Below are 22,634 nucleotides of genomic sequence, written 5' to 3'. Positions count from 1 at the left end.
CCTAATAAGACAAAAGAACGACCATGTTCTAAATTGGCACTAGAGTTGACAGAATTAATCGGTACAAATGATTCGCTATCAGCCGACCCTTGAGGAGGCACGGGTGACACCGCGGGGCACGCCGCAGTACTATCCCGATCTCTATGAAGAAGCGTATGGTGACGGCTGTTACACTTCGTACAACACGTCTTTGAAAAACATTTATCCGCAGTATGATTTACTCATAAACAGTTTACACATAATTTTTTTGTTTTAACAACAGTTCCCCTATCTTGAACGGTTTTGTCATAAAATACAGGACACTTATAAATTGAGTGGTTAGAATTTCCGCAACAGGCACACTCAAGGTATTTATTCGAAGTGGCGTGAGCATAAACATCGATATTAGAACATAAATTATTATTTTCCCTTTTATAATAATTATTCGTTAAAAATTCTTTTTCAGAGTACGGCCCTGTATTCGAGAACTGTCCGGAGTACGGCCCTGTATTTTCAAATTCCTCGCAATGTACGGGAAATGAAACGGATCTGTTAAAGTTGTTATTATTATTATTTTTACGTAAATGAGATTGCATATCTATAATATAAAAATGAGTCGCTGAATGTGTTGCTAAGCGCAAAACTCGGGAACGGTTGGATCGATTTCACTAATTCTTATTTTAAAATATTCCTTGAAGTACTAGGTTGGTTTGATGGTGAGAACAGTTTTTTATAATATGCTTGAAAAACATAAATCCATTTTTTTGTATTTCTTTAGATTTGACCTTGAAAATGAAATTTGCGGGTACTTTGGCTATCATTTTCGTTATCAGGATATCGAAATACATATCCATACAAAAATTCAGGTCGTTCAGAGGTATGGGCTTTTCGGAACTACACCCGTAAAAGGTTTGCCAATGTTCAATATTTCCATCGAATTTGATTAACTCGATTTTTGGTAAACGAGCTCGTGAAATAGGCTTTTGATTATTATAATCCGTCGTATTTGATGCGGCCCCCGCGAGTGGCATGGCGGCGCTTTCATCCGACAACGACGGCAATAATGCCTCGGCGAATTCCATTATCGCATAATACATTGTATCGAAAGAATCTAATGATTGCATATCAATATTTTCACTAGGATTCAACATAAGTTTTATCGAATTAATTTCATTTGTAAAATCTATGAATTCTTGACGTAAATCATTAATTCGTTTGTATCTACATTTAAAAGAACCGAGTTTACTTTTATCGTTCGTAACTATACAAGACAAATCGTATAATATTTGTATTTCTCGAAAAACATATTCTCTTTTATTAATAAGCAGTTTTAATTTTACTTCAAGTTCCATTTTTATAAGTTTTAAAAGTTATTATATATCAAAAATACGTAGGTACTCGCAGGTAAGCCGACGCTATAACCCGACTAAATTAAAAAGTTATTTCTGAACAAAGTTTTTAGAAATTATTTAATTTTGTTTTATTGATAAATAGTTTACGTACTTATAATTCGTTTTAAATTATATATGGACTAATCTGGAGTATCTATTCAGAAGATTTGAACACAGCACAACATAGGAATTTCGTGGAAAAAATGGCTCGATAGACCACTAATAATGGCGGGACTTGAATGGCGAAAATCTCGAACCATAAGCCGCTCGAATGTTTTTAATTGTTTAAAAATTGAAATGTACGTAACCCGTTTATGTAAAATTTTGTTAACTGTTCTAGTTGCAAGGAGTAAGTATAATGTAAGGATTAGAGGTAGGCTTGTAGGTACTTACCTCGGCCGGTTACTAGCAAATTTAGTTTCACAACACAGATTTTGTATAAAGTTCTTATAAAGTTCTGCTTATAGCACTGATGACACCTTTTATATGTCCTGGTAACACTTTCACTGGGCCTTTTGTGTATTTTGAAGTTTTAGTATTGTTTTAGAAGAATTTTAATTAAGTTTTTTAAGGCGCGCGCGCTGCAATGGCGGCGGATTAACTTCGTCGTTCGATTAAGTCTCAGTAGCGCCGCTCGCGTCACTCGGTGGTACTAAATGCTGCGGTGGCCGAGGGAATAATAGCAGAAAAAGGTTATGGGATTAATATTGGCGGGAAAATAGGAAAGCAAGCTAGAACAAAAGAGTTTTTATTATTTCTAATATGTTTTTAGTAAATAAAATAATTATTCGTAATCAACCGACTTCAAAAAGGAGGAGGTTATCAATTCGTCTGTATTTTTATATATATATATATATACATATATATATATATATATAGATATATATATTTTTTTTTTTCATATACATATTTTTAAAGACATAACAAACAATACGTTGCTAAGGAACTAGATTCTATATTCTAAAGGATATGACAATTTCCCCGCCAAATATCTTAGAACATAATTACCTAGACTTGCAGTTTACAATAAAACAAAATCAAAAACAAAACACGGCATAAGTTTCGAAATTCTTAAAATTATTTTGAATAAGCACAGCTTTGTGGGAGACACTTTTCTTTGGTATCTCCCGTTTTTGGGCTTAAAGAATCTCTAAGGCTTTAAATTAAGTATTTTCCTAGATAGAACGAATAAGTGTTTGATATTCTTACAAAAGATTACAAGATACTATTCGCAACACCACTATCGGACTCAACATATTTTTCAAATAATAATTGGAGTTTAATATTATGAGTAACGCATGTCTAACTACACTAACAAGTTGAACTTGTGCGGTTACTTTTAACTTTTCTTGTTAATATTTAAATCCGTGTTAACAAGAACTTCATAAATAAGATGTATTGATCCTACGGGGCAAACTACATCGTAATTCGCAAATGTTGTTGCGACGCTTCGACAAGAAATTAGCCCGTCAAGAACAACGTTTCCCAAATAATATTTACAGAGAGATGGTGTAACGACGCGGAGCCACCACAGACAGATTTCTGATCCGCCTCTTTCTTCAGAGGAAAATTTATCATAGAGCATTTTGTGGGCCTCACGTAAAACGACAATTTTTTTCCGATTTCATCATCCCTTCTAAAGACTCCTTATTCAACATGTCACGAAGGACAACAGAAATTATGTGAGTGTGTAACCGGCTTTAGGGTGTAAAATGGCTAATGATCACCAATCTGCGTGGAATTTTGGAGGTAGTTTCCGCATGGTTAACTAACACCACCTAGTGAAATTCAGGCGAACTAAGTAACTATCGACCCCAGATTAAAGTATACGACTGCTTCTTCATAGCAATAGTGTATATATCCTCAGGACATAATACCGGTCTTTTTGTACGTTATAAAATATTATTTAATATTTAAGCAACAAAGCGTCATCTATGTACTGTCTGAAGTACTATTGCGCTAGTAATTATGCATGAATAATGAGTGAGGTGCCCATTTATTTTAAATTTATTTATAATTGAATTATTAATAATTTGCAATACAAATTTTAAAATTAAATATTAATATAATAAAATTCGTTATAAATATATGTTATAAAAATTACTTTAACAACAATGAATAAACCGTCAATACTCAATTGTTTAGTGTCATCAGTTTGACTTCATCTGTCAAAAAAGATTGTATCTAAAATTATCGTTTGTTGACACAAAATAATCAGCGTAAATCACGATTTATTAATTTAAAACATTATTAATGAAACATGAAATAGACTACAATGTCTTTCCCGAAGATCGAAGGGTATGTGGTGACTGAGAAGTTAGGTTCAGGGAGTTATTCAACGGTGTACAAGGCATATACAAAGGTGAACAATCTTTACGTATTTACATTGTTATCTTATTGAAATATTGTATTTATTTATGTGTGTGATATATATATTACACTTATAATTAAAAAAAGTGTAAGAACTAATCTCTTAATGGAGATCTTTGTCACAAAGCTTACAGAGTAATGTAATTGTCGTATCTTTATAGTTTTATAACAAGTTATTTAACCAAAGAAAAAATACCTAGACTGTTTCAAGTCACTTTAATTTACTTAGGTGTCTCAATTAATTTTAGTAAAACCTGTAGCTGCAAACTTATTTTTGTGATTTTAAATTTAATGTACATAAATTGATTACTAAATGTAAACCTAAAAAGTACCCTATATTATCCTTTTATAACCCTATAATAGCTTCCCTTGTGGTTCAACGTTATAAGAGGCTATTATAGGCTATTTTTTGAAGGCTTGCTTCAGTAGATTGTCCATGAAATATTAATGATCAGAGTTTTGACTTATAATATTAATATAAATGCTATAATATCTAAGATTGATAAGAATAGTAACTAATGAATTACTTGATAGATTTTTTGTAGTAGAATGTGCAAATAACAATCAACAGTACTAGTAAATGACAATTTATAAAATTTTAACAAAAAGAAAAACCGCTTCAAACAAAACACTATTTTAAAACAAATAAAAATGCACTAAAAAGTAATAAAAATAATTGCATATTTTTGAGAGTCCTCCTAGGTAAAATGAAATGAAAAATATTAGACTACTTAAAAATCGATTTACGATTATATAACGTAGTTATAGTTATTGTTATATTTGGAGCCATATACTTATTATTTTATTTTTATCGCTAGTTGATTATAATATTCGATTATGACAATTACATGAACATAACCACATTCCGGAAGGTGATTTAAATATCCAAGTAAACCCATAAATAAAAGAGTTGACCGAGTATTGCTAACGTGCTCCTCAGAATTGTTCCGTTCCCTCCCGTTCCCTTAATTTGTCATGGATCCTGTGCTCAGAACCTTACCAAACTTTCACCAAACTACCCTTAAAGTATGTCCTTTATAATTTTAAAAGAATTATCAAAATTGTGCCAACCAATTTTGAGTTATTCCCCTATTTATCGCGCACATACATAATGCAAATTTAAGACTTATGTCGTTTTCATACGGTACCATCATCGGAAAAAAATAAAATTAAAATGGGACCCCACGGGAAGCACTACCTTTCAAACAAAAAAAAAATTATCAAAATCGGTCCACCCAGTAAAAAGTTATGAGGTAACAAACATAAAAAAAACAAAAAAATACAGACGAATTGATAACCTCCTCCTTTTTGAAGTCGGTTGAAAAGTACATGTAAGACATTATTTTAATAAAAACTTTTTAAATTAATTATTTCTACAAATAAACCTATCAAATAAATAAAATTTTAACAAAAAGAAAAACCGACTTCAAACAAAACACTATTTTAAAACAAATAAAAATGCTCTAAAAAGCATTAAAAATAATTACATATTTAACATATTTTTCAGAGTGCTCCTAGGTAACATGAAATGAAAAATATTAGACTACTTAAAAGTTGATTTACGATTATATAATGTAGTTATAATTATTGCTATGTTTGGAGCCGGTGTCAGCCACGGGCACAAGGTAATTTGTAAAAAACATATTTCTTAAAGTATTCTCGTATTGTTTTTTGATAGATATACTAAAGGGTTTTCTTGGCTGACACCGACTCCAAATATAGCAATAATTATAACTACATTATATAATCGTAAATCAACTTTTAAGTAGTCTAATATTTTTCATTTCATGTTACCTAGGAGCACTCTGAAAAATATGTTAAATATGTAATTATTTTTAATGCTTTTTAGAGCATTTTTATTTGTTTTAAAATAGTGTTTTGTTTGAAGTCGATTTTTCTTTTTGTTAAAATTTTATTTATTTTCAACCGACTTCCAAAAGGAGGAGGTTATCAATTCGTCTGTATTTTTTTTTTTTTTTTTTTTTTTTTTTTTTTTTTTTTTTATGTTTGTTACCTAATAACTTTTCACTGGGTGGACCGATTTTGATAATTTTTTTTTTGTTTGAAAGGTAGTGCTTCCCGTGGGGTCCCATTTTTTTTATTTTTTTTTCTGATGATGGTATCCATGTGAAAACGACATAAGTCTTAAATTTGCATTATGTATATGCGCGACAAATAGGTGAATAACTGAAAATCACGTTAACCAATTTTAATAATTCTTTTTTTATTATAAAATATATACTTCAAGGGTAATTTGGTGAAAGTTTGGTAAGGTTCTGAGCACAGGATCCATGACAAAGTAACGGAACGGAAGGGAACGGAACAATTCTGAGGAGCACGTTAGCGATACTCGGTCGAATCTTTTATTTATAGGTTATTTGGATATTTGAGTCACCTTCCGTAATGTGGTTATGTTTATGTAATTATCATAGTCGAATATTATAATCAACTAGCTACCCACCCCGGCTTCGCACGGGTGCAATACTGATACTAAATATACTACAGAATTTGTTTATATACGACATCACATCGCAAACTTCTAAAATTATCAGTGTTTCTTTACTATATTGTTCATGTATTATATACACAAACCTTCCCCTTGAATCACACTATCTTTTAAAAACAAACCGCATCAAAATCCGTTGCGTAGATTTAAAGATATAGGGACAGAGAAAGCGACTTTGTTTTATACTATGTAGTGATGGAACTCCTATACGGCTCGCAGTTAGGGTGCGATATGGGGCAGAATTTCTTACTATCTTTAATCAAATTTTGTGTATGTGATGTGATGTCATATGATGTACGAAATATAGTTGGTCTTTTTCAAAGTTTTTTTGCTGAGTTCGATTACAGCTTTATTAAATCCGCATTTTCGAAAGTCTATTTTTGCTTTACGCAAGTTTCCTTTGAAATTGTCCTCGAAGTAGTTTCTGACTCATATAAACGGAACGCTTAATCTATCCATATTAAAAAAAATTAGTTAGTCAACATCAGTTTCACTTAAAATAAAAAAATAAATAAAATTTTAACAAAAAGAAAAACCGACTTCAAACAAAACACTACATTAAAACAAATGAATATGCACGAAAAAGTAATAAAAATAATTGCGTATTCAACATATTTTTTAGAGTATTCCTAAGTTAAATGAAATGAAAAATATTAGACTACTTAAAAGTTGATTAACGATTATATCATGTAGTTATAATTATTGTTATATTTGGAGTCGGTGTCAGCCAATAAAACCCTACAGTATATCTATCAAAAAACAATACGAGAATACTTTAACAAATATGTTTTTTACAAATTACCTTTTACACAATAATATACTGGATCAATCAAGGGGCTCGTATCGCTTCTTTCTTTTGATTGTTGGGGCAAGGGCACCGTGGCTGACACCGGCTCCAAATATACCAATAACTATAACTACATGATATAATCGTTAATCAACTTTTAAGTAGTCTAATATTTTTCATTTCATTTAACTTAGGAATACTCTAAAAAATATGTTGAATACGCAATTATTTTTATTACTTTTTCGTGCATATTCATTTGTTTTAATGTAGTGTTTTGTTTGAAGTCGGTTTTTCTTTTTGTTAAAATTTTATTTATTTGATTTTAAGTGAAGCTGATGTAGACTAACTATTTTTCTTAATATGAATAGATTAAGCGTGCCGTTTATAAATATGAATAAAAAACTACTTCGGGGACAATTTCAAAAGAAACTTTCGAATAAAGCAAAAATAGACTTTCGAAAATGCGGCTTTAATACGTCACGCGGCGTAAACTACAAGGATCCCTCGAAAGAGCTGTAATCGAACTCAGCAAAAAAACTTTGAAAAAGACCAACTATATTTCGTACATCATATGACATCACATCACATACACAAAATTTGATTAGATAGTAAGAAATTCTGCCCCATATCGCACCCTAACTGCGAGCCGTATAGGAGTTCCATCACTACATAGTATAAAACAAAGTCGCTTTCTCTGTCCCTATATCTTTAAATCTACGCAACGGATTTTGATGCGGTTTTTTTTAAAAGATAGTGTGATTCAAGGGGAAGGTTTGTGTATATAATACATGAACAATATAGTAAAGAAACACCGATAATTTTAGAAGTTTGCGATGTGATGTCGTAAATAAACAAATTCTGTAGTATATTTAGTATCAGTATTGCACCCGTGCGAAACCGGGGTGGGTAGCTAGTTGATTATAATATTCGACTATGATAATTACATAAACATAACCACATTACAGAAGGTGACTCAAATATCCAAATAACCTATAAATAGATTAAGATTCGACTGAGTATCGCTAACGTGCTCCTCAGAATTGTTTCGTTCCCTTCCGTTCCGTTACTTTGTCATGGATCCTGTGCTCAGAACCTTACCAAACTTTCACCAAATTACCCTTGTAGTATATATTTTATAATAAAAAAAGAATTATCAAAATTGGTTAACGTGATTTTCTGTTATTCACCTATTTGTCGCGCATATACATAATGCAAATTTAAGACTTATGTCGTTTTCACATGGATACCATCATCGGAAAAAAAAATAAAAAAAATGGGACCCCACGGGAAGCACTACCTTTCAAACAAAAAAAAAATTATCAAAATCGGTCCACCCAGTGAAAAGTTATGAGGTAACAAACATAAAAAAAAAAAAAAAAAAAAATACAGACGAATTGATAACCTCCTCCTTTTGGAAGTCGGTTGAAAATAATAGAAATACTAAAAACTTTCACTGTGCTGAGCTCGTTACAGATTCCAATCTATAGTTCCAAGTCTTTTCAACTATACTAACAAACTTTAATCATGTGAATTATTGAAGCAGCCTAGCTTAATTATGATATTAGTAGGTACTGTCATTGACCAATGCTTCTGATTGGTTATCACAAGTCAAGAGTCAAATCAACATCCAATAATCGAAACATTAATTAATCTGTTAAAAATCTTACTAATAATACATACTTATAATAAAACAATCAAATTAAATAGTATGCAACTGTTTATATCATCATCCTCCTGCCCTTATCCCAATTTTATTTGGAGTTGGCACTACATGTTTTCTTCTTCCATATTTCTCTATCAGACGTCATCTCACAAGTAACATTCTTTCTAATCATATTGTCTTTCACACAATCCATCCATTGTTTCATTGGTATGCAACTTTTTATATATTATGCTAAATAAGTATATTGCAATTTTAACAAACAAACCAATCAAAACCTTATAATAAATTGTCTTGAATACTTGTATTTTCAATAGTTTAATAATATAAGATTTAAATTTATCAATAATCAAAGTTATGATAGTTGTTATTAAGTAACTGAATGTAAAGCAAAGCTAAAAAATAGTGATAAGCTGGAAAAAAATTGCTTTGACCATGTATTATGTATTGAATTTTTAAAAATATTATTAAGACTAAATTAATAAATAAATCATACTATTCATTAAAAGAGTACTTTTTAGAAAAAAACGCCTGGAGTTAGGCTCGGGTTCCATCATAGGACGCTAATTACTGTCAATAACAGCATTGTAAATGTGTTTATTTGAAAAGAGCAACTATGCGAGTTTCTTGCCGTTTCTTCTCGCTAGAAGCTGCTTTCCGAAACGGTGGTAGTATCTGATTATTGATGATTCAAAAACGCTTCATTGTGAAGTTTACTTGAATAAAATTGATTTGATTTGATTTGATTTGAATAGCAGACACATATTATATAGTTATATGTACATGTAGCATTAATAATTAAATGTCTAGAAATCAAATTGTTATACAATTGAAAATATTTCAATGATTAAGTCTATATATGAAATTATTGTCTGAGAGAATGACGGGGTAAGGTCGCCTACACAATGCCATCTCTATGTGATAAATGATAATTTATGCCAGTTCACTCTCTGGAACGGCTGGACTGATTTTGATGGGATTTGCATCGTGAGATAGCTAATGTAATAAGGAGTAACTTAGACTTATTTTATTTTCATATTATACATATATGTATTTTGAAAATAATAATAATAAAGTCACATTGCAATGTCCGCGCTACGTTACGTCGGGTTCCTCTCACCAACGACTTAATCAAAATCTGCTTAGTACAGAATTAATAAGCTAGCTAGAAATCTAATAAAAACACAGCCTTCTTGGTGATAGGACTTTGTGCAAGCCCGCCTGTGTAGGAACCACCCACTCATCAGATATTCTAACGCTAAACAACAGTACGCAGTATTGTTGTGTTCCGATTTAAAGGGTGAGTGAGCCAGTGTAACTACAGGAACAAGGGGCATAGCATCTTAGTTCCCAAGGTTGGTGACGCATTGACGATGTAAAGAATAGTTAATATTTCTTACAGCGTCATTGTCTATGGGTGTTGGTGACCACTTACCATCATATTCCATAAAAAAGAAAACTAGTATTCTAACAAATCTTTGACGTTAATTTGCAGGTCGGAGCTCGGTCGGTCGTTGCAATAAAATGCGTCGACAAGGCGAGAGTGAAACACTCCGGGGCCGCGATAGACAACTTGATAACGGAAATAAGGCTGCTGAAGACACTCACACATCCGCACATAGTTCACATGAAACACTTCACGTGGGATGAAAAGTGAGGACCACTTGTATATAACAACAACAGCCTGTAAATTCCCACTGCTGGGCTAAAGGCCTCCTCTCCCTTTGAGGACAAGGTTTGGAACTTATTCCACCACGCTGTTCCAATGCGGGTTGGTGGAATACACATGTGGCAGAATTTCTATGAAATTTGTCACATGCAGGTTTCCTCACGATGTTTTCCTTCACCGCTGAGCACGAGATGAATTATAAAGACAAATTAAGTACATGAATCAGCGGTGCTTGCCTGGATTTGAACCCGCAATCATCGGTTAAGATGCACGCGTTCTAATCACTGGGCCATCTCGACTCACTTGTATATAACAATGGTGAATAGGTGCCGAGATGGCCCAGTGGTTGGAACGCATGCAACACAGGCGCACAGCATTACTAGATGTTCATGTACTTAATTTGTCTTTATAATTCATCTCGTGCTCGGCGGTGAATGAAAACATCGTGAAGAAACCTGCATGTGTAGTTTCATAGAAATTCTGCCACATGTGTATTCCATCTTCTCTTCAAAGAGAGAGGAGGCCTTAGCCCAGCAGTGGGAAATTTTCAGGCCGCTGTTGTTGGTTCTGCTTTTGCATTATTTAGTTTAACACATATACTATTTCAGAAACATCTATATCATAATGGAATATTGCTGCGGAGGTGATCTGTCCAAATACATTCACAAATATGGAAGAGTTCCAGAAAAACGGGTAAGTGAGCACACATAGCCTTCCCTATTACTATGCCCAGACCCCTCATTCCCGTTGGGCACCTTGGGGCAAGTGCCCAGGGCTCTGCGAACGATAGGCCCTCAGATCAAATAAATAAGTATAATATAAAGTGAGACAGTGAGAGATTTATTTAAGACTAATAATGTCCGGCGGGTTCGCTCGTATTTTAGGGTATTGGTCATGTGTCAGGCCAAAAAATGATATCCATCGCCTTCTTGAAGAGGAACTTCGTGCCACACCGAGAACATTCGTATTCCTTCTCACCTTTGTGAATGCTGAAAGTAATGGTCTTCTAGTTAAAATTATAAAATTATACTCGCTGTAGCCTGCGGCTTCGCTTGCGTTTTCAGGGGAAAAAGTAGCCTGTCTGTAGCTGTAGCTGTTTAGCTGTGTCTGTCTGTGAGTAGTATGTCCTTTCTTGGAGATTATGAAGGAAACCCTTCATAATAAATTTACTCAAATTCGGTTCAACGGTTTGGTGGTGAAAGAGCGACATACAGACAGATTTACTTTCACTTTTATAATATTGACTATCGACCCGCCTTGGCTTCGCATTGGTGCAATACTGATACTAAATATAGTACAGAATTTGTTTATTTACGACATCACATTGCAAACTTCTAAAATTATCAGTGTTTCTTTACTATATTGTTCATGTATTATATACAAAACCCATCCACTTGAATCACACTATCTATTAAAAAAAACCGCATCCAAATCCGTTGCGTAGTTTTAAAGATTTAAGCGTACAAAGGGACATAGGGACAGAAAAAGCGTCTGTTTTATACTATATAAAGATGTAGATTTTATAGATGACAGTTATGATTATGTTTCAGGTATTATACTTTCTGCAGCAACTTGCATCAGCTTTAAAGTTCCTCAGAGAAAAAGGTACTTACATTTATTAATTTATGTGTTAGATATTTTGTTTGTTTATTACATTTGGTTTTATATTCCTCTCAAATATTAGGTTGGTTATTTAACTTTACTTTAACTCATATTAAACAAATAAAATGTTTCTGATGAAATGTTACGAGTTCGGAATTAAAACTAGTTGGAGTTATAATGTGAGAATATATTATCATTGAAAACTAAATTTAATTAATTATTTTTATGTTTATTCTAGTCTTTATTTCTTACAAACACAAAGATGTTTTCTAAATGCCAATTCAATTAAAACATACATGCACTTTTGAAGTCATTTTACAGAAATAGATTTTACCGAGAACGAACAAGAAGCTCTGTAATCTTTTCCAATATTTGAAATGCATTATATTAATCAATTACAATTATATTTTTTCGAAATCTGAAGTCTGTTCCAAAGGCAGGAGGACTGACATTATGAAGTATGTATGTTCGTAGGTGTCGTACACATGGATCTGAAGCCGCATAATATGTTGTTGCACAAGGGATCTGAGGGGAAATTTATGCTTAAGGTCGCTGACTTTGGGTGAGACTCATATTTATTTTTTTATTTGACAACACCAACATAGTACAACACAATACAGAATAGAGCAAAATTCATCATAGGTAATTGGGTAATTAGCTACTATTTATACAGGTGTTCTAAAATTACTTGAAAATTGAAATATAAGTCAACATTGTAAAATTGATTTTAAATTAACATGGTTGTTTTTACTACTAAACTTATTAATTTCGGGATATTTACCATGTTCTCGTGAACAAGACATTCGTAAATAATGTCGAAATATCGAGCTCAATATCAAATAACAAAAATAAAAAAACATGGTAAATATCCCGAAATTAATACCTTTAGTAACATTCTAAAAATTATATAAATTCTTGAAGAAACCTGCATGTGTCTAATTTCATAGAAATTCTGCCACATGTATATTCCGCCAAGCCGCATTGGAACACCGTGGTGGAATATGTTCCAAACCTTCTTCTCAAAGGGAGAGGAGGTCTTAGCCCAACAGTGGGAAATTTACAGGCTGTTGGTGTTGTAAAATCAGTTGAAATTCAGCAATCTTATTTTTCCTTGACACACATAAAGTGATATTTGTTTTTTTTTTTGTTAAAAGTTTCGCTCAATATCTGTCAGAGGATAGTACGAAGAGCGTCCGAGGGTCGCCGCTGTACATGGCGCCTGAAATGATCCTCGGCGACTACGACGCGAGGGTCGACCTCTGGAGTGTTGGTTAGTTACGGGTTGGGAAATCTTCAAATGTATTAAGTGGTAATTCGAAATAACGATCCACTAGTAACCTTTTTAAAATAGTAATAATTGAATTTATTTTTAATTTTTTATAGTGTGATGAAAAGTTACGAGTTAAGAAATTTAATAGAAGTTTGAAATTTTATTGATTGAAATGTCGGTGTAGTATAATGAAACGTGAAATCCTTTCAGGTGTAATCATGTACGAATGTCTGTTCGGTAAAGCCCCGTACTCCTCGGCGACCTTTAAGGAATTACTCGACAAGATTCAAAGACAAGCACCCATCGCAGTGAGTATCCACAACAGCGCGATTTTTAAAACATTTCCTGCCTCGCACAACCACTCCGTGGATCCAGCTTTCGCCGGCGGGTTTTCGGAACCTTTCGGAACTATTCTAGAAAATTCCCAAGTCGATACGACTTAGAGCGTAAAAGTAAAGTAAAGTAACAGCCTGTACTATTCCCACTGCTGAGATAAGGCCTCCTCTACCATTAAGGAGAGGTTTTGGAACATATTCCAACAAGCTGTTCCAATGCGGCTTGATGGAATACACATGTGGCAGAATTTAGATGAAGTCAGACACATGCAGGTTTCCTCACGATGTTTTCCTTCACCGCTGAGCACGAGATGAAGTATAAACACAAAATATGCACATGAATATAATGGTGCGTATCTGGGTTTGAACACGCAATCATCGGTTAAGATGCACGCGTTCTGACCACTGGGTCATCTCAAAATAGAGCGTACACTTTTCTTAAAGGCCGGCAACGCACTTGTAAACCCCTAATGTTGCATATGTCCATGGGCGGTGGTAGTCACTTTCCATCATGTGAGCCTCCTGCTCGTTTGCCACCTATCGCATAGAAAAAGTTAAGATTATCAGAAAACGATCATTATTGTCAAACAATCATTCACATGAATCGTATCTTAAATGAACATGTTCCAGAAAACTTTTGAAAAGCTATTAAAAATGACAAATTTCTTATTTAGTAAAATCGTTAGGCATGTGTCCGATATATCGAAACTAATATAAAATCGGACGTCGTCTGAACATCAAATGTCATCAATTTGATAATGACGTAACATTTTTCACAGCATTAAACAACTATGTATATCAAAATAAAAAAAAACTTTATTCAAGTAGGCTTTTAGAAGCACTTTTGAATCGTCATTTTACAATTAAATCAAGCTAACACCGGTTCGGAAAGTAGATTCTACCGAGAAGAACCGGCAAGAAACTCAGTAGTTATTCGTTATCGTTTTGTAAGTCAAAGCATTCAAAGTACGATATCATTAAGCTCATGAAATATTCCCTCTGTTTCTCTTTAACATAACATTAACCCATCTGTTAGAAAGAGATGAAACGAATGTTAAAGTTTCTGAGCTTTCCGTTTGCGTTGAATTGCAGTCGTATTAGATTATGTTTGTGTTTGCAGAAATTATTGTGCTACAACAAATACGGGTCAGGCAAGTCTCTTTAAAGTCTTTGAGGAGTACATCACATTACCCCCATTTCAGATCCCCCCCAATTCCTCAATCTCGGCCGGCTGCTTGGATCTCTTGACGCGTCTGCTGCAGCACGACCCTGACAAGAGGATATCGTATGATGATTTCTTCAACCATGAATACTTGGATTTAGATCACATGCCCTCGAAGGAGAATTATAATAAGGTAAATCTTAGACCTTTGCTAATTATAAGAAGATGTAGGCTGACTATCATATGAGTGATCTGATGGTTAGTGGTTACTTTTAACGCTGTATAAGCGATGCCCGATATGGCCAATGCGCCAGCAAGCTTGGGTATTAAAATATTGTGTCACTTGTGAAGTTTTGATTAGTTACACTGGCTCACTCACCTTCTAAACCGATACACTACCATCGAGGTAACTTGCGGGCATGGGGAGGGCGACTAGTGCAGCTTTTTCTCGTTGACTGTACTGGTCGCCTTCGGTTTTGGAATCCACTTCCACTTACCATCAGGAAAATACTATTGTTATGAGCGTTTGGTACCAACAAACAAGTACTGCCTTAACCGTTAAACAAATTGTATATTTTGAATGTGTTTGCTGTCCATACAAATTTAAATAAACATTTGTCATTTCAAAATCGATTTTTAGTTTCTTTTCAAAGTTTTATGTTATCGGTAGGCAGTCTTCCTGATCAAGCGCGCTATCGAACTGGACTGTTCAGGCCGCCTGTCTGAAGCCCTGGAGGCCTACAGCGAGAGTCTCAGGTACTTAGTGCCGGCTGTCGGAATTGAAACTGACGCTGACAGGCGAAGCGCTTTAGCCGCTAAGTTGACGAGGTGAGTAAGCTTCTATGATTATAAAGTAACATGTTCTCTCTGACTGATTTATCATTGATGAGCGTAAACTGATAAATTTAGGATCATGAAAAGGGTCTAGTAGTAGTAGTAGTACTTTTTTTTGAGTAGAGGAAGCCCGTTAGGAAAGAATTTTGGAAATCCAACCCCTTAGAGAGTGAAATAGGGGTTGAAAGTTTGTATGGAAGTCATTTTTAGCAGCATTCCTGTGTTCGTAAGCTTGCAAACTTTGCCTGTAGTTTTGAATCTAAAGACCTTGGTACTCAACTAACCAAGAGTGTCCGATAACAACAACAGCCTGTAAATTTTCCACTTTTGGGCTAAGGCCTCCTCTACATTTGAAGAGAAGGTTTGGAACATATTCCATTACACTGTTCCAATGCAGATTGGTGGAATACTCATGTGGCAGAATTTCTATAAAATAAGACACATGCCGTTTTCCTCGCAATGTTTTCCTTCACTGCCGATGAAGAGATTAATAATCATCAGTAAATATGTTTGTGTTAATACGTCATATGTGTTTGAACCCGCAATCATCGGTTGAGATGCACGCGTTCTAAGCACTGGCCTATCTCTGCTCTTTGGCCCCGTAAACAAAAATTAAATTGATATATAATCGTTGTGCTAGATACATGGAGAGGGCTGAAGAAATCAAACGCATCATCAAAGGCCAAGCTAATCAATACACGAACTCGCAAGAAAGCGTCCGAACAGCGCTGCAGCCGACGGAACCGGCCTGCAGCGGACAGACGCTCGGGTACAGTTTGGAATATAGTGAGTTCTTTTCTTTTTCTATAACACCGCCATTAGGGATTTCAAATAGATTGGTTAACTGACGAATTGCCAAATATCAGCCATGCGTCAAATCGTTACGAAACTGGTGGTAACTGGTTATAACTGGAATGTCTCAAACTGTCATCTAGAGACTCATTGAGAACACTTCGATAAAAAATGATATTGTAAGGAGTGTCATCCCTACCACACCAGCCTACCTGCTACAGGCTATATAAGGTGTGCGACCCCAAGACTAGGGTCCACTTATCATCTCGCGCTAGACGGTCGTCATGCCGTCGACACGTTAGCGAAATACTCATTGTATTTCGCTAATTGTTATTATTTTCAGCTAGTTTAATAAAAGTTATTGTTAAATTCTGTATTTCGATAAAACCACCAACAACCAAATTACCACTTCTGATTCTTATAATATACTAAATTTGAATTCAACGTATTGTTCCAGATGACGCAAATATACAACAAGAGACAACAATAGTTGAACCAGCTGCGAATAAACATTCAAACGACACGAAAGATGTTCAAGAAACGAATGGAAAGGATGAGGTGAGGTATTGTTTAATTGTTAAGCAAATACGTACCAGTCAGAATCAGAGTCTGCACTTTTTTTTATTATTGCTATATTTGGAGTCGGTGTCAGCCAAGAAAACCCTACAGTATATCTGTCAAAAAACAATACGAGAATACTTTAACAGATATGATTTTTACAAATTACCTTTTACACAATAATATACTGGATCAATCAAGGGGCTCGTATCGCTTTTTTCTTTTGATTGTTGGGGCAAGGGCACCGTGGCTATATAATCGTAAATCGACTTTTAAGTAGCCTAATATTTTTCATTTCATTTTACTTAGGACTCTAAAAAATTTAAAAAATACGTTGAATACGCAATTATTGCTTTTTAGTGCATAGCTATTTGTTTTGAAATAGTGTTTTGTTTGAAGTCTGTTTTTCATTTTGTTAATTTTTCTATGTTTATATGTAGTAATATATACTGGATAATAATCTTGTCAGCCATTGCAAAGACTTGGAGCGTCTACCACGCTACTCCATTATACACACATATGTTAGAATTCCACATATACTAATTTCCCACCAAATGTTCCTTCATGAACAGTCAGAAGAGTCTAAGAATAAGAAGGAGAAACCTCGAGGCGCGCTGTCGAGGTTCCTGCGACGGCCGGTGCCCTACCTCAGCGACAAGGACTCGTCCATTGTGAGTTTATATTTACGAAAGTCAGACTGACAGACTAATATAGGAAAGGTATTATAAACAAATGGGGCCAAATGGTAAGTGGTCACCGCCCATAGACACTGGTCCTGTATGAAATATTCCGTACATCGCTAAATCACCAACGAGATGGGGAATTAAGATGTTCACTTGGTCTTCCAACCGGGATCCAATGATGAGTGGGTGGTGTCTACCCAGACATACCATCAGTTAAAACTGTGTGCACTTAATATTTCAAGAGATACGATTTTTTAATTATATTTTCTAACTCGTAACTATTTCATCTCAACGTTGGATTATCTTAAATATTGTAATGTGTGACCGTGTAAGCAATTGTATGAAAATAACATATTTTTGTTAACTTCCAAACTCGTAACTGTTTCATCTGTTGTATGATATTCTAAGTATTGATATAATTCGTCCTATAATCAATATTATAAAAACGATTATTTTTAATATGCAAATAATTAAGTATTGGCACACATATTTCACACGTGACCTACACATAAAAATAATACTAACCGTTATCTGAATTGTGATTGGTCGGTCATCTATGACGTAATATTCGACCAATGAGGAATCATTATTTAATACTCAATTCAAGACATCCAATCAAAACTTTTTATTTCAGGCTGATGAAGATAAAACACAAAAACCTGACGAAACGAATGAACTGTGCAGGATTACATGAATCATAATACACTCAGGCCCAGCTGTGGGATGCGCTGGGCAAAGTTCTAATTAAGATGGAATTTGAATATATTTTTAAACTTATAATTTTAATGACAGGTGTAAAGATAAATAATTAATTTGACCTTGAAATAAAGGGATATCATTGGTCGAAATCAAAATAATCTCTATTGTATTCGTAAATAATATGTGGAGATTTTTTGGGAACGTTGTAATTGAAACCAAAGTGTATATAAGTAGTTATATCCTATTCCAATCATAACAGGTAAAAAGTTAAATAAACAACATATTATATATTAACATTAATTCTATTACTCAAAAGATTTCTTCTCTCTACCACATGTATGCAGATGATCTCCAGCTTTATATCCAGTCAACCTTGGATAACTTGCCCAGCGCTATCGCTGCCATTAATGATGACCTGGTTACAATCAGTGATTGGAGCAAGTGTTATGGTTTAAAGATCAATCCATCAAAATCACAGGCCATTATTATTGGCAGTGCTGCTATGATTTCAAGAGTTGACTGGAGAAACATTCCTACGATTATATTAGATAATTGTACTATACCATATAGTTCTACGGTAAAAAATCTCGGTATACATCTAGATTCTACACTTTCATGGTCACATCAGTTAAATGTAGTCAGCAGGAAAATGTTTTCGGCGATGGGCTCTCTACGACGTCTCCGTTCCTTTCTTCCTATTTCCACCAAGACTATGTTAGCACATTCTCTACTTCTATCTATTCTCGATTATGCAGACGCAAGCTATCTAGATTTAAATGAGGACCAATTAAATAAACTTGAGCGTCTTCAAAATCTAGCTATACGGTTCATATTTGGCTTACGCAAATATGACCATGTCTCTGAATTTCGTACTCAGCTCAAGTGGTTACCTATTCGTTTTCGCCGGAATCTACATATTGTTTGTCTTCTGTACTGTGTGTTATTCAATCCTCACTCACCTATTTATTTGAAAGAAAAATTTAAATTTTTGAATTCTCGCAATGTTATTGACGGACACAACATGAACTTACGTTCATCTGAAAATTTACTTTTAAATCCACCTGTGCAGAAAACAATTTTTTCCAAAAAATCTTTTACGGCTGAGGCTACTCGATTGTGGAATGCCCTCCCGCTTAATATCAAATCTGCAACCTCTTTAACATTATTTAAAACTAAAGTTATTAATTATTACCTTACACTCTCACACTGAATGGCGACTAGATACCGTTTGTTATTTGTATATATCTGTATATTTATATGTTTTTATGTATGACTCTATGTATATATGTATGTATAAATGCATTTATGTACCTAGCTATATGTATGTAGTAGTTTATTTATGTATTATATTATTTGTATCTATGCATGTAGTCTATTTTACACCACCTACCATTTCTCTGTTGGCTACTACTCCATATCACCTCGGTTGTCTGGAAGAAATCGCTTTAAAGCGATAAGACCGCCGGTTGTACCATCTATTTTTTTTTTATGTGTTCTTACTTATCTGTTTAATTTGTGGTGTACAATAAAGTGTTTAAATAAATAAATAAACATATGGCAGCAAATTCACGCGATATCATTGGTCGAGACTAAAAAAATGGCGATTTAAACGTTGACGAAATTTATCGGAATTTCGTATATAAAATTAAAGTTGGTATAAATAGTATCAGCATTGCACCCGTGCGAAGCTGGGGTGGGTCACTAGTATTTTTTTATGGTATAGGTTGGCGGACGAGCATATGGGCTACCTGATCGTAAGTGGTCACCATCATCACCCATAGACAATGACGCTGTAAGAAATATTAACTATTCCTTACATCGTCAATGCGCCACCAACCTCGGGAACTAAGATTCTATGTCCCTTGTGCCTGTAGTTACACTGGCTCACTCACCCTTCAAACCGGAACACAAGAATACTGCGTACTGTTGTTTGGCGGTAGAATATCTGATGAGGGGGTGGTACCTACCCAGGCGAGCTTGCACGAAGCCCTACCAAGGGCAAGTATACTATGTAATGATAAATTCTTAGTGGTGCATAATATTTCTGAGCAAATCGCTTGAAGTACATAAATCTACGGTTTGTTTATCATTTTTCCTGCTTCGATCGGAACAGGCTATAAGTAGTATAGTACTGTATTATAAATAAACATATATTAATAAAGAACTGTTTGTGCGTTATATAGATGAGTCGTTAGTGATTTGCCTGTAATATGTAAGTTAAGGTTTGTTTAACTTTATTCCTGTCATTTGAATAAAATGTCATATGTTTCTCACTAGTTTATATATGTATCAATAATAATAATGTCCAAAGAGTGCCTTTAGTAGCTTTTATATGTTATATAAAACTAGCGAACATATCTTCCTCTCTAGCTTCCTTGAATCACTCTATCTATTTAAAAAACCGCATCAAAATATAGGGACAGTGGTAAGCGACTTTGTTTCATACTGTGTAATGACACATACATATATGTCGTGGATTCAAATGGTAGCTAGCTAGCTTATTCTAGGGTATGTTGATTTTAGTAATTCAGTCAGCACGCACGTCTGGCGCTGGTGCTGACCCAAGTCCAAGAGACCAAGTGCCTCGATCAAATAAAGAACACTCTGACAGATACACTCTTAAATCTTTTTATTAATAAACACTTCTTCTGACACTATTAAAGTTATTAATTTCGGGATATTTACCATGTTTTTTATTTTTGTTCGGTGGAGCTCGATATTTCGACATTGTCTACGAATGTCTTGTTCACAAGACTGAACAATAAAAAACACGGTAAATATCCCGAAATTAATAACTTTAATAATAAAAATAACCATGTTAATTTAAAATCTTCTTACACTGTTAACTGCCAAGTATGAGGTCTAATATTTTTACTAGGCGTATAATACCACTGGCTCACTCAGAGTAGTCTACGATAGAATTGATAAGCTGCTTTCACACTATGAATGAAATGTAATAATACGAACGAAGAATGTGGAGTTTTAATATATTTACAAAATATTGAATACATATTTTGCATAATAATTATTGTCTTGCCTATACTTGGAGATTTTGTTTAATAGTTTAAGAAATCTTGTGTATGTTGTTGAAATGTAATGCCTCTGCCACATTTGCTTCAGAAGTATAACCACAGGTGTGACTGTAGCATAACAAGAGAGAGTTATGTATAATTTAACAATGCTGTATAAATGTTATAAGGATTTAAGGCATAAATGTTCTACTTTTTAGTTTTATTGTTACATAAAAGATGTAGCTTTTAAGCCGGCAATATGTTGTATTGTATAATAGTGTTGCTATTTAAAAGACATTGTTTTGCCAGTTTTGAAATATTTTCAAGGAAAATATTTTATTTGTTGATTTTTTTTATTAATGTAAGCATTTATGTGTTCACATTTTAATTTTATAGTTTTTTTTATCTTGGTTGCATATTAATACGTTTTGTTACCATTAAACATATCAATTACATCTAAGCTGATTAATATTATAATTTAAAGCCTGAAAAAAGCCTGTTTGACTCAAATAAAACTTTTTTCTATTTCTATCTGCTGTGAAGTCCAAACTTTTCAGTAGTTTCGTAATCTTTTTTTAAAGTTTTGATGGATACATCTCTAATAACCAAATAGTGTGTTGATTTATTTCGAGGTTTGTTATTTTTAATAAAGATCACCATCTCCACCATTGGAACTGTGTTGATATTGTACTCTAAGCTTGTTGTATGTGTAAATGCATAATAAATATTATTCTATTTACCTAGTCTATGGTTTTATTTTAATTTTAAACGGATATTTTAATTATTACCCGACCCGCTTGGCATGGCGTCGCACGCATACTACGTTATATATAAAATGCATAGCTTTTTGTCATTTGGCGAAATACAAACCGCTGTTTATTAATTTAAATCTATATGAAATGCACAAAGTATTTAAATTACTTTATTGGATAAGGATTAATGCAGTATTCATTACAATGCCTTCGAAAACATTTTAAAAATTCTTCGTAATAAGTAAAAGACAAAAATCATATTAAGTACGGTATTTCAGTGACAAAGGAGGTTGCATTACATTTTGTAAGAAATTAAATGACATTGTCATTGCTTATTTATAATTTGGAGCAAACGTAAAAAGCTGTTGACAACGAACATAGCTTTACCAAATTCAAAGTTAAATTAATGATAGACAGTGTAAATACCGACAACAAGTACGTTTCCTGTTTAAATTTACATTATCTGCGTATATTGTGAGCAAAACATTTAACAGGTATTTTTCAACAACTATAAATGAGTCGCTTTTTGGACTGTCTTACCTTAAAAACTACAAAACGAAGAGACTTAACTTCT

At 33.8% G+C, this 22,634-nt stretch overlaps 1 protein-coding gene across 1 annotated transcript; it reads left to right on the top strand.

The window, feature by feature from the left end:
• The first annotated feature begins 3,529 nt into the window (after positions 1-3,529).
• On the top strand, positions 3,530-18,575 carry LOC124542324 (serine/threonine-protein kinase ULK3-like). Its single transcript, XM_047120289.1, has 13 exons — positions 3,530-3,732; positions 10,189-10,346; positions 10,971-11,055; positions 11,913-11,967; positions 12,439-12,526; positions 13,119-13,234; positions 13,445-13,542; positions 14,772-14,924; positions 15,402-15,559; positions 16,206-16,351; positions 16,815-16,915; positions 17,488-17,586; positions 18,233-18,575. The coding sequence occupies exons 1-13, from the start codon at positions 3,646-3,648 to the stop codon at positions 18,290-18,292; spliced, it is 1,404 nt and encodes a 467-aa protein (XP_046976245.1). The 5' UTR covers positions 3,530-3,645; the 3' UTR covers positions 18,293-18,575.
• Positions 18,576-22,634: the final 4,059 nt, after the last annotated feature.

This window comes from Vanessa cardui, chromosome 30 (genome assembly GCF_905220365.1).
Source record: "Vanessa cardui chromosome 30, ilVanCard2.1, whole genome shotgun sequence".
In the NCBI taxonomy this organism is placed as follows: domain Eukaryota; kingdom Metazoa; phylum Arthropoda; class Insecta; order Lepidoptera; family Nymphalidae; genus Vanessa; species Vanessa cardui.
The sequence above is the reverse complement of the archived record's forward strand: the minus strand, read 5'-3'. Positions and strand labels throughout refer to the sequence as shown.

Bases quoted from the DNA above. Each gene is read 5' to 3' on its own strand.
- LOC124542324 (XM_047120289.1), top strand. From the start codon at position 3,646: ATGTCTTTCCCGAAGATCGAAGGGTATGTGGTGACTGAGAAGTTAGGT. The intron at 11,968-12,438 runs GTACTTACATTT...GTATGTTCGTAG, and splicing joins AAAGTTCCTCAGAGAAAAAG to GTGTCGTACACATGGATCTG. The intron at 14,925-15,401 runs GTAAATCTTAGA...TGTTATCGGTAG, and splicing joins CGAAGGAGAATTATAATAAG to GCAGTCTTCCTGATCAAGCG.